Source organism: Heliconius melpomene, chromosome 10 (genome assembly GCF_056956725.1).
Source record: "Heliconius melpomene rosina isolate 202511_hmr_F chromosome 10, ASM5695672v1, whole genome shotgun sequence".
Lineage (NCBI taxonomy): Eukaryota > Metazoa > Arthropoda > Insecta > Lepidoptera > Nymphalidae > Heliconius > Heliconius melpomene.
The window spans coordinates 9,809,218-9,823,576 of NC_140398.1; the positions used below are offsets into that span (position 1 = coordinate 9,809,218).

Consider the following 14,359-nt stretch of genomic DNA (forward strand, 5'->3'; position numbering starts at 1 on the left):
TTATACGTATGTATATAATAATTTATTTATTTATCTAGTAAAATATATTCCGTTCTCCTCTTTTGTAAAATTACAATTATTAAGGAGAGTAGGACTCGGGAGACAAAAACGTGACAGGTTGGGGTTCGATGCCCACTTGACCAAATTAAATATTTAATAATTTCATTTCTTCGCCACTCAATATTGCATTGTCTCCAGAATTCGGCGGAAAGAAGGGGCTTGATAGGAACGGAGTCTTAATATTAGGTTCCCAAGTTCCCTCTACCTACACTACTATCTACAGCGTACAGCATAAAATAAAACCGAAGAATTTATTGTTTTATGTTATTTGCATACATAAAATTCGCCATGATAAATTTTGAACGAATATCTTAATTGGCTAGAGACGTGTTACTCCTGAAGGTTTCGAACTCACATTTTAATATTTGTTTCGTTTATAATACTATTGTTTTAAGAAAATTTAAATTATTATCAAGAGAGATTCGTTAAAATAACATATGTACCTAACACAACTTTATTATTATCGGTTTCACGCTGTATCCCACACACAGAAGGGTACTCAGGGTACTCAGTGGGAACCTAGTGTTAAGACACTCCGTTTCCAATTTTCCACTTGGTTCTGGAGGCATTGCGTGATGAGTGGCGAAACTCAACGTCGCTATTGTTCGTATTATGTTTAAAATAGGTATTTGTATAAGAAATATGTAGCTTTACTATATCGATATATATTATATAGTGATGTTACATTATTAATATCAACATAAGTTTTATATCTTAAACAATCGAAAATCCTTATGGAAATTATGATAATGTAACCCCAAGGTTTAAATAATTTTCACATTAAAAATCACTATTAGTGTGTTGAAAATACATTAGAATATAAACGCGAATTAGTGTATTAAATAAATAGTCGCTTAGTTCAAGCGGGCGAAGCTGCCGGCGGGTCGCTAATTTATAATATTTTTTTCATATCTGAAAAGTTATGTCAAATAAATATTATGCAATATTATTGCAGTTTTCATGCATTGCATTCATGTTACATATTGACTTAAATTTGTTATAAGGTCATTCCTTGCGAAAGCCTGACGGCCCAGCATTTTCTTCTACCCAAATGTACTCATAAGTTCTATTTATTATATTAATAAAAAAAATTATAACGTAATAGTTTTGTGTGTACTTATGTAATTAATTATGCTATTCAAATGTCTACTTGAAATAATTGTTAAATTAAGTATTATCGACATTGGACCCGGTAGAGGTTGGACACTGACTAATGGATATCGTTATATAGGTGTTTTTTCTGATTTGAATTTGAATTTATAAGTATAAAGATCTTAAATATTCCAATGCTATAACATAGAAAAATCCATAAAGTAATAATTGCTCTCATAAATATTTAATATTCTTAACGAGATTTCCAACGATAAACATCCCTTATTGATTAAGGAGTGTTTGATCTTGACCCGGTTAAGCTGCTCTCATAGAAGTAGGAAAAGCTGCGAATCTTTGAAATGATTTTTATAATTGGATGAAAAACTAAGATATATAAGCTATAAGAGATTGGTAAACAAGTATAGCACAGCTTTCATACTATTTATTGTATAAATATTGTATGTGAAGAAAGCTATGATTAGAGAGTTAGCTTTGTGTCTATAATAATAAAATATATGTATATATATATATTAGTTCTAATATTAATTTGATTAAGTTAATACTTATATTTTGTTAAAACTTTAATATTTAAGAAATAAAATACATATTACAAATATTATTAATTGTTAATAAAAATATAATATATGGATAATATATGAAAGAATTCGAATGCATAAGATTTTTTTATTTATTTTATGAGGCCGGCGTGGTTCGATCCCCACGTGAGGCAAAGCGCGGCGTTGATCGATCGGCGACCACTCTTTCTACCTTTTACTCTGTCTACCTTACCAGCCTCACCTTACCTGATAAAGCTTGAAGCTTAAAAAAATATAGAGAGTGAGGTAGTAAGTAGGCTATATAATGTCAACATACGCGTAGCAAGCGTAAAAGTAACGTAAAATAGTAAAGTTATCTGTTTACCAGGCCTGTAGGAAATTAGTGAACAAAAAGTGTACCTTCTCATTTTTAGACTTATGTAAATAATTATGATAGCTTATCAGTTTCTTATTAAAGCAAGTTTTTATTAAAGATAGATATATGAAAACGGTTTAATAATCAAATAGAGAAAATTCCGAGACGCAAATAGGGTGACCCGCCGTTGCGGCGCCACCTCCCACAACGAATCACCATCTTGCCCATTTACCCTTACAACACAGACAACATTAAACTATTTTATAATGTGAGTATTTTATTTTATTAGTAGATAAGTACAAAATATTTTGAATTATTTTGATTAATTATTGCTTTGAAATAGTTAGCTTTATTAAACAAATTACCTACAAATTGCAGCAAACACGATGCAAAAACGCTAAAATCTTTTGATTGTGTTCTCTCGTAAGGTATTTTTTTTGCTACTCAGGATTTCCACTTAGTTATATTATTCCACTTAATTATTTCAGCTTCATACCACGTGATATATAGAAGGACACAAAAGTAATACTATAATTATATTATTACTATATATAATTAGAGCCAACTATTAATATTCAACTGGTGGCGATACGATTAACATCCTGAATGGATCGAAAAAAAACACAAAAGATTGTTTCGATATTCATTTATATTCAGAGCAGAAACCGTCCGCTTGTTACTTCGACTCTCTTTAGGAATTTGTAATCTACAATCGTTTGATTTTTCCTTATTAGAAACAAACAATACTTTATTTGCTTGGTTTCGTAGATTAGGGAATATTTTATCGTAAATTAGAAATTATTTTGTTGATTTATTACAGAAAATTATTATTTGGTCATTGGTATTTATACGACAAGTGTATAAAACATCTAGAAAATATAAAATTGAATAACAATAATGTGCACTCTAGTTCGTTTTTTAACTTAAAAATTATGAAATATTTAACCACCACCAATTATTAAGTATTTAAAAAACCACCTATGGATAGATCCATTTAATATAGACATTTTTCAATGCAAAATTTAAATTCTTACAAAAATCAAAGCAAATCTTGTGCTCTCAGACCGTGTTTCATCTTCGTCGAGAGGGCGCCATTATATATTTGTAGCTTTCTCGTATTCATTATAGTCGTCTCAGGGTGATCCACGGACTGAACCTTGAAGTGCCACTTAGGGTTAATGAGAGTGGAAAATTAAAGAGCATCCGAGCTCGTTCCAGTTCAAGTTATATAACGTATTTACAATTTTTTTTTAAGAAATTTAGTTGCATATATAAATATGGAGTATTGTTTTAAATATTGTTTTGTTATTTCCTAAAATCGTTAACAATTTTTAAACATTTAAGTTAAGACAAGTTTTTTATTTTAAAACATATAAACTTTTAATAATATATCAATTATCATACAACATATAGCTATCATTTTTAACTTAAAAGTCGTTCACCATAACATACTGTTTTCAAATAATAAATGATGAAAATAATTCTTACAAAATATCTAAACATATTATATTCTTATACTTTACCATCGGTTGTTTTGACTTCATTTCATACCCTCTTTAAATTGCAATACTAATCTATAGGCAAAAAAAAAAACAATTATGTTTCCGCCTTAAAGCTTTTTAAATGTTTACCAAATGTTGCTTAATTAAATTATTTATTTTATATTTTATGTAATTTAGTAGTATCTGTCTAATTCAATTAAAATCACGTTACATAACTTAGTCATTATACAAACACAAATTTCAGCGTGGATATAGACTTACGCTCAAAGTTTCTCTCCGAGGAATACAAGCTTATAATTATTTTAATGTTACCTTTCATGTTATATCATAAATGTAAGTATATATCTCACATTCTATATTGTTGACTTTTATATTTTTTATTGTTTAATTTTGAATAACAATACATTTTATTACATTAAATTATTTTAAAGTCAAGAACTAAAACAAAAATTATAAATTCTTAATTTATACACATACACGCAATACATAAAACAATAATATCTACACTAATATGATATACACTCGCAAGTGTTTAAAAAAAAGTAATTAGATTACTTAAGCGACATTCTTAACGTTTATCCATATAAATATAGTATCTTACGATTAGTGCAACTGATTTCGATAGTCTGTGGCATCGCTGCCGGAGCCGTGGAGCGCGGAGCGACCTAGTTCGCGCCCGCTCGATGGCGAGCGCCGCTCGCCCGCCCAGAATAGACGCAGCACGTGCGTCCGCCGCGACAGACGTCGCCGGTCGCTCGCGGCACGACGTACTCGTACTACTTAGATAATACTCGCGTCCAAAACTACATAATCGTGTTGTGATTTATAGTGTACACCCCCTTTTTAACGCACCTGCACCATTTTTCATGTTAAATAATAAATATATCTAACGTTATATTAATATTATAGTTATTTATTTATAACTCCGACGAGTTAAATAGTAAATATTTCTACCGTTTTCCTATCGTAGTGGCCTTGCTTGTTATCGCACCGGTGAAAGCTTATTGTCACGATTTTGATAGTAGTGATCGTTCTATTTCTGTAAAAGTCTTACAGATCTTGTGATTTAAAGATAGTACATTTTATTTATTGTTATATTTAAATAGATACATATATGTGACCTAGAATAGATTAGATGAAAACAAAGTACTGTAACGATGTGCCTTATTCAGTAATATATTCATTTTATGTCTCCGCCGTTGAACTGTACGGAATTAAGTGTGTGAAAGACTGAGTCAGCTTCCAAAGATGTACGGTTACAAATACGTCGGCCTTCTTCTGGCTTTTCTACTGTTGCCATATTTTACACCTGCTGCACCGAGCAAATCACCACCTGACGCGTATGAATCTTTAAATGTTTTTATAGTTTTTATTTTCAACAAATTCGTGAAAACTAGAAGACGTATGTAAATACTTCTGTTTGTAATATAAACAAAACATGTAAATACGTATACGTTTAATGCTTAAAATGTTAAATGTATTACTCGTTACTTGTTTGTAATTACGGTTCACATCAGTTCAAGGTCAACATTGAAAACATGATGGTGTTAGGAAGACCAGACTGATCTCGTAAATACATAAATAAACTTGAACTTGGCATTCTAAGGAGACGTGTAAAATAACAAATTTTATGTGGAAAATAATCAAATTACGAAATATATAAATATATATTTAAATATTATTCAAAGAAAGTTATTCATTTTATAACAAAGCATTCACTAAAGTCATAATTATTTTAAAATAATTTTAAAATGTCATAAGAAAAAAATTATAAAAAATATTCTATAGATATTATATATTATAATTGTCTATTATTTTACCCGAAAAAAACGAATTGTTATAGTTTTTGTCATAATCATCACTTCATATGTTTCTATATATTTCTAAGTAATTTATACTTTTTAGAGTTAAGGAATGGGCGAGGACATTAGGTGAAGAGTTATGGCGACTAAGCGAGTCCTTGACAAAATCCGACCAAATCAGGATAGTAAGTAATCACATTTCCAATTTAGTTAAGGCTATGGGTAGAGACCAGCTTGTATTGATCAAATATATTACAGCCTTCAAGATTGCATATTACATATACAGCATAAAAGGTTTATTAAAATTTTGTCCGTTTAATATTTTTATTTATGGTTATTTAATATGTATTTTGTTTTCGCAGAAATATAAAGATATGAATGCAAGTGTTAAACGTAAAGATGGAAAACAAATATTAGAGTCATCATTGGATTCTGTTAGTACGATGCTCACAAGAAAAATTAATGCTGTTAAGGTAATATTTAATTTAAAAAATAAACGCGTTTTTATATAAAACGTTATTCCTATACAGTTTCATTTAAACAAATTGCATTTACAGTGTATTCATCGGACGGCGGAGCAACTTGCAGCTACTTTTAATTATTCCATAGTAAAAGATAAAGATTATAATTTTACATATTGTTCTGCTAAATACTCAAAATTCTATCACGAGGATGGGACTTTGAATTATGTAGATGAGGACGTTGCACCAAAATTTGCCATAAATAATTCAAATTATGAGGACATTACACTTGAAAAAGATTCTCATTTCTATGATATAAATGTTAATACGAATAAGAGTTGTGTTCACGTGCCGACTAATATTTATTATAAAGGTACATTAAACAATTTCTATATTTTTAATTTATTTTTTATAAATAGAGCTTGCAATAAATAATTTAATATTCCAGAGGACGACCCACTAGGCGCGATATTATGGTCAAAAGAGTTAACGGAGACCTTCTTTAACAATTATAATTCTGATCCGTCACTAGCGTGGCAATATTTCGGAAGTGCACATGGCATCCTTCGATTTTATCCAGGCATGCCATGGAATAAGAAAGCAGTTGACACGTACGATTGTAGAGTCAAATCTTGGTATATAGAAGCAGCAACGTGTTCTAAGGATGTTATTATCCTGTTCGATGTGTCTGGATCTATGACTGGTTTCAAGAATTACGTAGCTAGAAGAACTTTAGGTTCATTGTTAGCAACGCTATCAAATAACGATTACGTAAATGTTTTTACATTTAGCGCGAAAACTTTAGAAGTTGTTAAATGTTTTAAAGGCCTAGTTCAAGCGACACCGGAGAATATAAATACAATTAAGTTTGCTCTTGAGCCAACAGATGACGGTAAAAAACCTTCAGTACCATTGGAAGGAAACGCAAATTTAACGACAGCTTATATTACAGCATTTACGACTTTGAAAGAGGTACAACTTTATATTATTTAATTAAGAATAATTATAGTAATTTGCTCTACTAAAGGTTCTATTAGTTTATATAGAGAAATCATTACCATAGATTTATAATATAAATCTAATTATAATGTTACTAGTATTATAAGGGCATAAATACAAGCCACGAGGTGATAATCGTATTATACTTATGTGTGAAACATGTTTTAGAAAAGAAAACACTGTGATGTAAGCAGTACACAAGGATGTAATCAGTTGGTAATGGTCATCACCGACTATGTACCCGGTAACCTTACAGAGGTATTTGAAGAATACAATAGGGAGACTGTAGGGAATAACACGTATATACCAGTAAGAGTGTTTACTTATTTAATTGGAAAAGAAGTGACTAATGTGAAAGAAATTCAGTGGATGGCGTGCTTGAACAGAGGTAAATATATAAAAAAAATGATTTAACGTCACGCCTTGCCTCGACACTGCTTTGCTTCTAATAATTAAAAAAAAAAGAATTATATCAGTTATATTTATCTTACATTACTTATATTACAAATAAAAGCTATTAAAAACATATCATTGTAGTTATTTTCAAAATGAGTGCATTTATTTGTCTGTAATCTTAACATTTTTTTAAATACAATTCTCGTTGATCTACAATTCTGGAATTGGTATAGAACCCTCGGTGGGGGATTCCGACTTACATTTGATCGGTTTGTTTATTCTTTTAAGTCTATCCCATATGATTTTTGCTTACTTCAAGAAGAAATTTATTCTTTCCTAAAAAGTTATCATAGCTTATTTTTGTTGTAAATTAGGTTATTTCGTGCATATTCACTCAGTGGAAGAAGTACAACAACAAGTACTGAAGTATATCAATGTAATAGCTCGCCCAATGATTCTTGCCGGCGAAGAACCGCCACCCACTTGGACTCACGCTAACATTGATTACACGGTAAGCCTATTAAGATTATTTGAAATATTTTATTAGCTTATTTTATTGACATTGCTTGTAAATAACTATTATATAACAGTATTAGATGAATAATATTTACAAAACGATAGATAGTTAAACTTTTAAAAATATATGGCATACTATACAAACATTAGTCCCTTTATAATTAAATCTAATTATATTTTGTCCTTGAAGAAAAATCAACTCATATAAAATACATTTGGTCGTATAAAAGTTCTGAATAAGCAACGAAAGTAAATAAGAGAAAGGTCAAGCAAGTTTAATGTTGGCAGAAGTTGTTTAAGCAAACTAATGCCGACTTTGTTAGCTAAATCGATATACATAGTTTGAAACTGACGAAGTTAGTTTATTATGATTATGTTATAATATCAAAGATTAATTTGTATGAAGGATAAACTATAATTACCAAGTTGCTGAAATATTATATTATTCAAAGTCGTCAGGGATAGAAACGACCTGGTGATATTCACTGGCTTCAACCCAGGCTACCTACTATCATTGTTTTCTATTCACGAAATGCTTAGACGACTCCTTGGTAATCTGTGTTTCGAAACTAAAAGTTTGAAATTAAAGCTTTTATACTATCTCATATTTAATTTTCAGTACCCGCTTGATGAATATATATTGTTTTTTGACAGAGAACAGCTGAATGGGGCGTTAGTAGCGATGTGACGAAGGTAAGATAGTTAATGTCGTTTAAGTTAATATATTACAAATACTACTTCTAAAAGTTTACAATTTAATTACATAATACTTCCGTAATTACTTATAATTACGTAAACTTTTTTTTAAAACTACTAAAAGCAAATTTAATTACATAATATTAAAAAAAAGTTTACGTATAAATCTTACAAATGAATACGACACATATCTTAGACAGAAAGCGCTGAGAGGCTCTCAACACGACCTCCACTTTTAATTTAAATTCAAATGAAGAAAGACAAAAGACATGGCTTTTTAACTTTTCTCGTATTTTAATTACAAAACCTTACGACTCTTTTATGTATGATTTGTTTTACAAAAAAAAATATTTGGTGTGACAATATAATTTATTTTTAATTTATAAGCACATGAGCATTTGAGTGCGCCGCCGCGTGTGCAGCCCTCTCTCTCTGTGTCCCTGTCCCATTTTTATGAATAAATATTTTTCCTGAAATATTTCTGATCTAATTCGTTCCTTTAGATTATTTACCTTGAAAAAAAATTGTAATATACAGGGGACGTACAATTATTTTTCTAAGCACTTTAGCCTGGGCTTAAATCACGTTTTACTTAAGCAAATTTTTATATAAATAAATACAGAATTTAAATAAACACGTAAAGTTTGTCATATGATTTAATATGCAAATAATTTATAGCCCGATGAAGATAAGCTGGTGACGTCAGTGGCAATTCCCGCCTTCGATTATAAACACAACGAAGAACACAACGACGCCCTACTACTAGGGGTGGCTGGTACCGACGTGCCTATCGATAGTATTGCGAAATTAGCGCAGCCTCATCAAGTTAGTAATATAATTAAGTAAAATATTTAAAATAAATGTGAACATTGTTTGCTTTCTTTAAAATAATTAATTTACGAACACTTGATTAGGACTACTGATACAAATATATTTAGGAATAAAAAGTCACTACGTCGAAAATAGACTGTGAGCTATTATTATAAGTGATTATTTATCATGATACCAATATAAGTATAAAAATATTATAGTAATTATTTTATTTAAAAAAACCTTAAACATTTCTGTTACAGCTTGGTGTTAATGGATATTCATTTATCGTAAGCAACAATGGTTATTTATTGTTACATCCCCTACTTATTACGACTGTAAGTATTGTATTAAATATTTATTCTAAATGTATTTATAATTTATTTAGATATAAACCTATGTTATTGTTGTTTTTTCATCAGATCAATAATAAATTACAAGAAAATTACAACAGCGTAGATTTTGTGGAGGTAGAACAAGTAGATGATGGTAAAGGACCACGTGAACTAGGAGAACAAATAAAGATTCTTAGAGAGAGTTTAGTTAACGGATTGGAGGGTAGTATGAAAAAAGTGAAAGTACTATTCCATTATGATAATATGAGGTAGGATAAATGAAATGTGTATGTTTACGGAAAATTGCTTGAAAAGCTATTTCTACTTCCTCATTTTGAAGCTTTGTCTTTAGCTATGAAATAGGAGACATTACTGCTTTTTATATTTAATCACTGCTTCGATCGCGTTTAAGATAAACTAAACTATATTTAAAACTTATTTGTGAATACGAAAAATAAGCACATTATATAGAAAATAATCAGTTAAATAAGTATAATGGATTTTTCTACTATATTTTCTTATCATTAATCTACATTATTCTCTTTATTATTAGGAGGATTTCTCGCGTGCAGCACGACTATTTCTTTAACAAATTAGTAGGCACACCTTTCTCAATGGGTATATCGTTGCCTGATGGATACGGAGATACTGAACTTCTATTGAAAGACAATCCATTAGAAGCTAAACAAGGACAAGATCTTCTAGGCATCAACGTTACTAGTTTTTTCGATTATACATATAGAGTTCACCCTGATTGGTAAGTTTTATTATTTTGGCTATCCGCTTATCCAAATATTAGAATATTAATCCATTGTATTAAAAAATAGAACATATTTTTTAAGTTAATGTATAATTTATAGATTTTTTTATTATTTTCAGGGTATATTGTAAATATCATTACTTGGAAGGTCACGAATCGGATAATGCAGAAATCGAAATTTTTAAGTTCTTAGCCAATATATCAAGAAACGAACTCAATATCAGTAAAGCTCAATATGGACAAGAAACGGAAAATGTACCATTTAATGTAGAAAGTAAGTATCTAATAAATATGGTTTTTTTCCATATTTTAGTAATATTTTTTCTTTCTTAGGGTTCCGTATCCAAATTACTAAAATTTCGCTGTCTGTCTATCTGCTGTGTATGTATAACTGTTACCTGGCTATATCTCATGAACTGTGATAATTGATATACCTATATATAATGTACTGATAGGGTACGGAACCCTACATATGCGAATCCAACTCGCATTTATTTATTCTGTGTTTTTAATAAATATTTATTAAAATATTTTTATCCTTATAGCTCACTGTGGCACGACGCCATTGAGTAAAGACGATTATTATTGCACAGAGGATTTAGTCAAACAGTTGGTGTTTGATGCGAAGCTTTCTGCTCCATACTTTAGGACTTGGGAGTCAAATGATGAAGAGCGAACTTTAGCTGAAAAATACAATGCTAGTGTTAGGTTCATAGCCACGTCTAGTGGTTTAACGCGTTGGCATTATATTTTCGATGACGATAAAAATGAATATGTAGACGATATGGGTGTCCCACATAAAACTTACTCTGGGAAGTAAGTTATAATTATTTTAATATAATTTAAATGTAAATAATTATTATAAATTATATTTTATGAAATAAAATTATAATATTGTGCTTTAAGAGTTTTTGGTGACTATTACTACAATGCTATAGAAGAAACGTGGTATAAAGCTGCAGTTTTACAACACATGATTGACAAAGAATCTTTAGTAATCGCAACAAAACTACCAGTACTCGACGATTCTATTAAATCTCCACAGCATAATGAGAGTGAGGATGTAGTAGTAACAGCTAGTTACGCCATATTCTATAGAGATTATAAATCAGAAACACCAGCAGCTGTTGTGGGCTTTCAATATTTATACTCGAATTTCCATGATATATTCTTTAGCATGACTGGAAAAAGCGTTAGAGATGGCGAGGTAAGAAATTAAAAAAATACCAGAAATATAAATTAAACATGATTATTTTATGTTAATTTGTCTCAAGCACTGTATACATATATTCTACACAAATTACAGATATTTAATGATTGATATTATGGTTTCTAACTTAATGAAACGTTAAGGTCGAAACCGTAACTGAAATTTAAATATAGGATTTTTTTTATGATTCCATAAGATTTATCTTATAAATTATGCTGTCAGAACTCCACACTATGTTTAAACAACAATACATAGATGTTACTAGAAAAAGGCGAAGTCGTATAAAATCCTTTTGGTGATTTCTGAGAGTAGCTCTATTTAACATCACTCAACACGACGATATATTGTTATTAATTTATGCTATTATAATAATTATTTTAGGACATCACGTGTTCCGAGGGTGGCAAATATAAATGTTATGTAGTAGACAGTTCTGGCTACATTGTAGTGGGTATGGACAAATCCGAAGTAGGAAAATTCTTCGGAGTCATTGACGATCTTTCAGGAGTTCTACAGTCATTAATTGATAAGGCCATTTTTGACAATGTAGAAGTATTTAACTATCAAGCTTTGTGTCGTCCCAATCTTAAAGAAAAGAGTAATGCTTTTACCATGGAAACAGTAAGTTTAACGATTTTAATGTAAACTTTTTTCCTTTTTGAAATTATTCTATTTTTAAACAACCAATTTATTTTTCAGCCATTCAGGGTACTATCATACTTCATTAAATGGTTGATAACTGAGGCCTTCTTTATCATATTTAACGTCTTTAATTGGAAAGAATATGCTTATTCTGCAACCATAGAGTACGGTGAGCGTAATAATGTTCAAATTCAAATATATTTATTTATTGTTATAATATAATGTAATAGTACAATTTAATAATAACTTGTGCTTTACTCAACTTATTAATTTCATTGCAGATGTTACTGATGAACCTTACATACAGACTAGCACTGAATCAAATGATGACAACAATACAAACTGTTTGCCTAAAAATAACACAGTTGAACCTAAAGAACCAGCAACCGAAGAATTATATTCTTGTGATCATCGAATTTCATTATATATACTTAATCAGCAATATTTTTTAAATTCATCTATGGGTCTTTATCCAGTTGTGAGTGAGGAAAAGGCAGGGGATTGTCATCCTGCGTATTGGGCTACTCTTGTTACAAAGACTAATTTACTCCTACTACTAGTGGACACCGAGCATCCGAAGCTTAAAGATGATTGTAAGAAACCACCAGATACAAAGCCAACTCATACAAGCAATTCAACAGAAAGTAGGGAGCCTTGCCATAAGTTAGACTTAGGTCGATTACCTCGACGTCGCCTTGAAGGATGCTTTACTTACCACGATAAGGTATATTTGTCTATCCTTATACATTTTCTAAGTGAAAAGTCAAAATAAAAAAAAATGCATTAGATGGAACCTCTAATACTGCCTAGATCTCTAAACTATAAGATGTGAAAAAATATACCTACGTAAAATATAATTACGCATTATTATTTATATATATATATATATATATATATATATATATATACTCGTATATATATATATACTCGTATATATATATATATAAAATCGAAAGCTCACTCACTCATCACGAAATCTCAGAAACTACATGTGCTAGGAATCTCCAATTTTGCATAGGAGTTATTTATAGGACGTAGGTGCTCGCTAAGACGGGAATTTGCAGTAGTCGACTTCTAAGGGGTTGTTATTGGAGTTGAAAGTTTGTATGAAACTTCGTTACTACAAATGCTAGGAGTCTCAAATTTTGCATGGACGTCAATTATAGGACGTTGGTACTCATGGAGACAGAAATTAATAATAATAATAACGTAGTTCACGCAGGCGAAGCCGCGGACGGGCCGCCAGTTGACGATAAAAACAAAGCAAATGGCAATTAAATTAAAGAAAACACTTTTTATTTTACGTAAGATATTTTGTTCTTCGAGCTACTTATGTGAACTCGTAATTGCGAGTGACTGAGAGCTGGCATCCATTTTTTTTCGATTCCTTACATAAATCTCTTTCAAATTATGTTGGGTTTGTTAAAAAAAACGTGTACCTACAATTAATTATCAAAATCGAATTCGAACGAATTTCGAAACGAAAGGTCACAATATTAAAAGCCACAAACTTTTGCGATGCAGCCATGATGTTATCTATTCTACTGCAACGTGTTCATAAAAATAAGATTCATTAAAAAAACAGATACTAGGAGATTCAGATTGTAATTTTGCCAGTTCCAATAAGATTCTAGTAATAATAATTTCAAAATATAAAAAAAATATTGCAGTGCCAGTAAGTCGCTAAATTCTAATATAATAATATAAAAAAAATATCTCGGCAACAAAGTACTTGAAGGACTCGCACTACAAAATAATATACAGAGAATTATTGTTTCAGGAAAGAAATATAACAGTGTGCGGCATCGGAAGTCTCACGAGAGTTAATATTTTTATATTTATTAGTACGCTTTTTACGGGATTCTTCGCTTCAAGATTATTTTCATGATAAATTAAAATATAAATATTTAGCACTAACGTCCTATAAATTTATATATTTCTTACTTTCAGAATAAAAACTATTTACTCTTTTATTATGTTTCATTTTTACCCAATTTTCTCTAATTACTGTAACAGTTGGTAACAGAATACCAACGTTCCGATAACATAGTGACCTAGTGCTGATTGTGCACAAATCGATGTGCTCTGCAGGTAGCTGAACGAAACTACAAGTAACGCTTACATACATTGTTACACATTTACACATACGAAACTGTTCTAGTAGTC

The 14,359-nt window shown here is 30.2% G+C and overlaps 1 protein-coding gene across 1 annotated transcript; it reads left to right on the top strand.

The window, feature by feature from the left end:
• Nucleotides 1-4,297: 4,297 nt before the first annotated feature.
• On the top strand, nucleotides 4,298-14,164 carry Ca-Ma2d (Ca[2+] channel Muscle-specific alpha2/delta subunit). Its single transcript, XM_085192314.1, has 19 exons — nucleotides 4,298-4,906; nucleotides 5,472-5,553; nucleotides 5,731-5,841; nucleotides 5,926-6,202; nucleotides 6,278-6,801; nucleotides 6,997-7,216; nucleotides 7,599-7,735; nucleotides 8,395-8,433; nucleotides 9,115-9,261; nucleotides 9,510-9,584; nucleotides 9,669-9,850; nucleotides 10,135-10,338; nucleotides 10,461-10,615; nucleotides 10,887-11,157; nucleotides 11,248-11,548; nucleotides 11,933-12,172; nucleotides 12,251-12,362; nucleotides 12,475-12,917; nucleotides 13,974-14,164. Exons 1-19 carry the CDS (start codon nucleotides 4,815-4,817, stop codon nucleotides 14,079-14,081), a joined length of 3,720 nt encoding a protein of 1,239 aa, XP_085048440.1. The 5' UTR covers nucleotides 4,298-4,814; the 3' UTR covers nucleotides 14,082-14,164.
• Nucleotides 14,165-14,359: the final 195 nt, after the last annotated feature.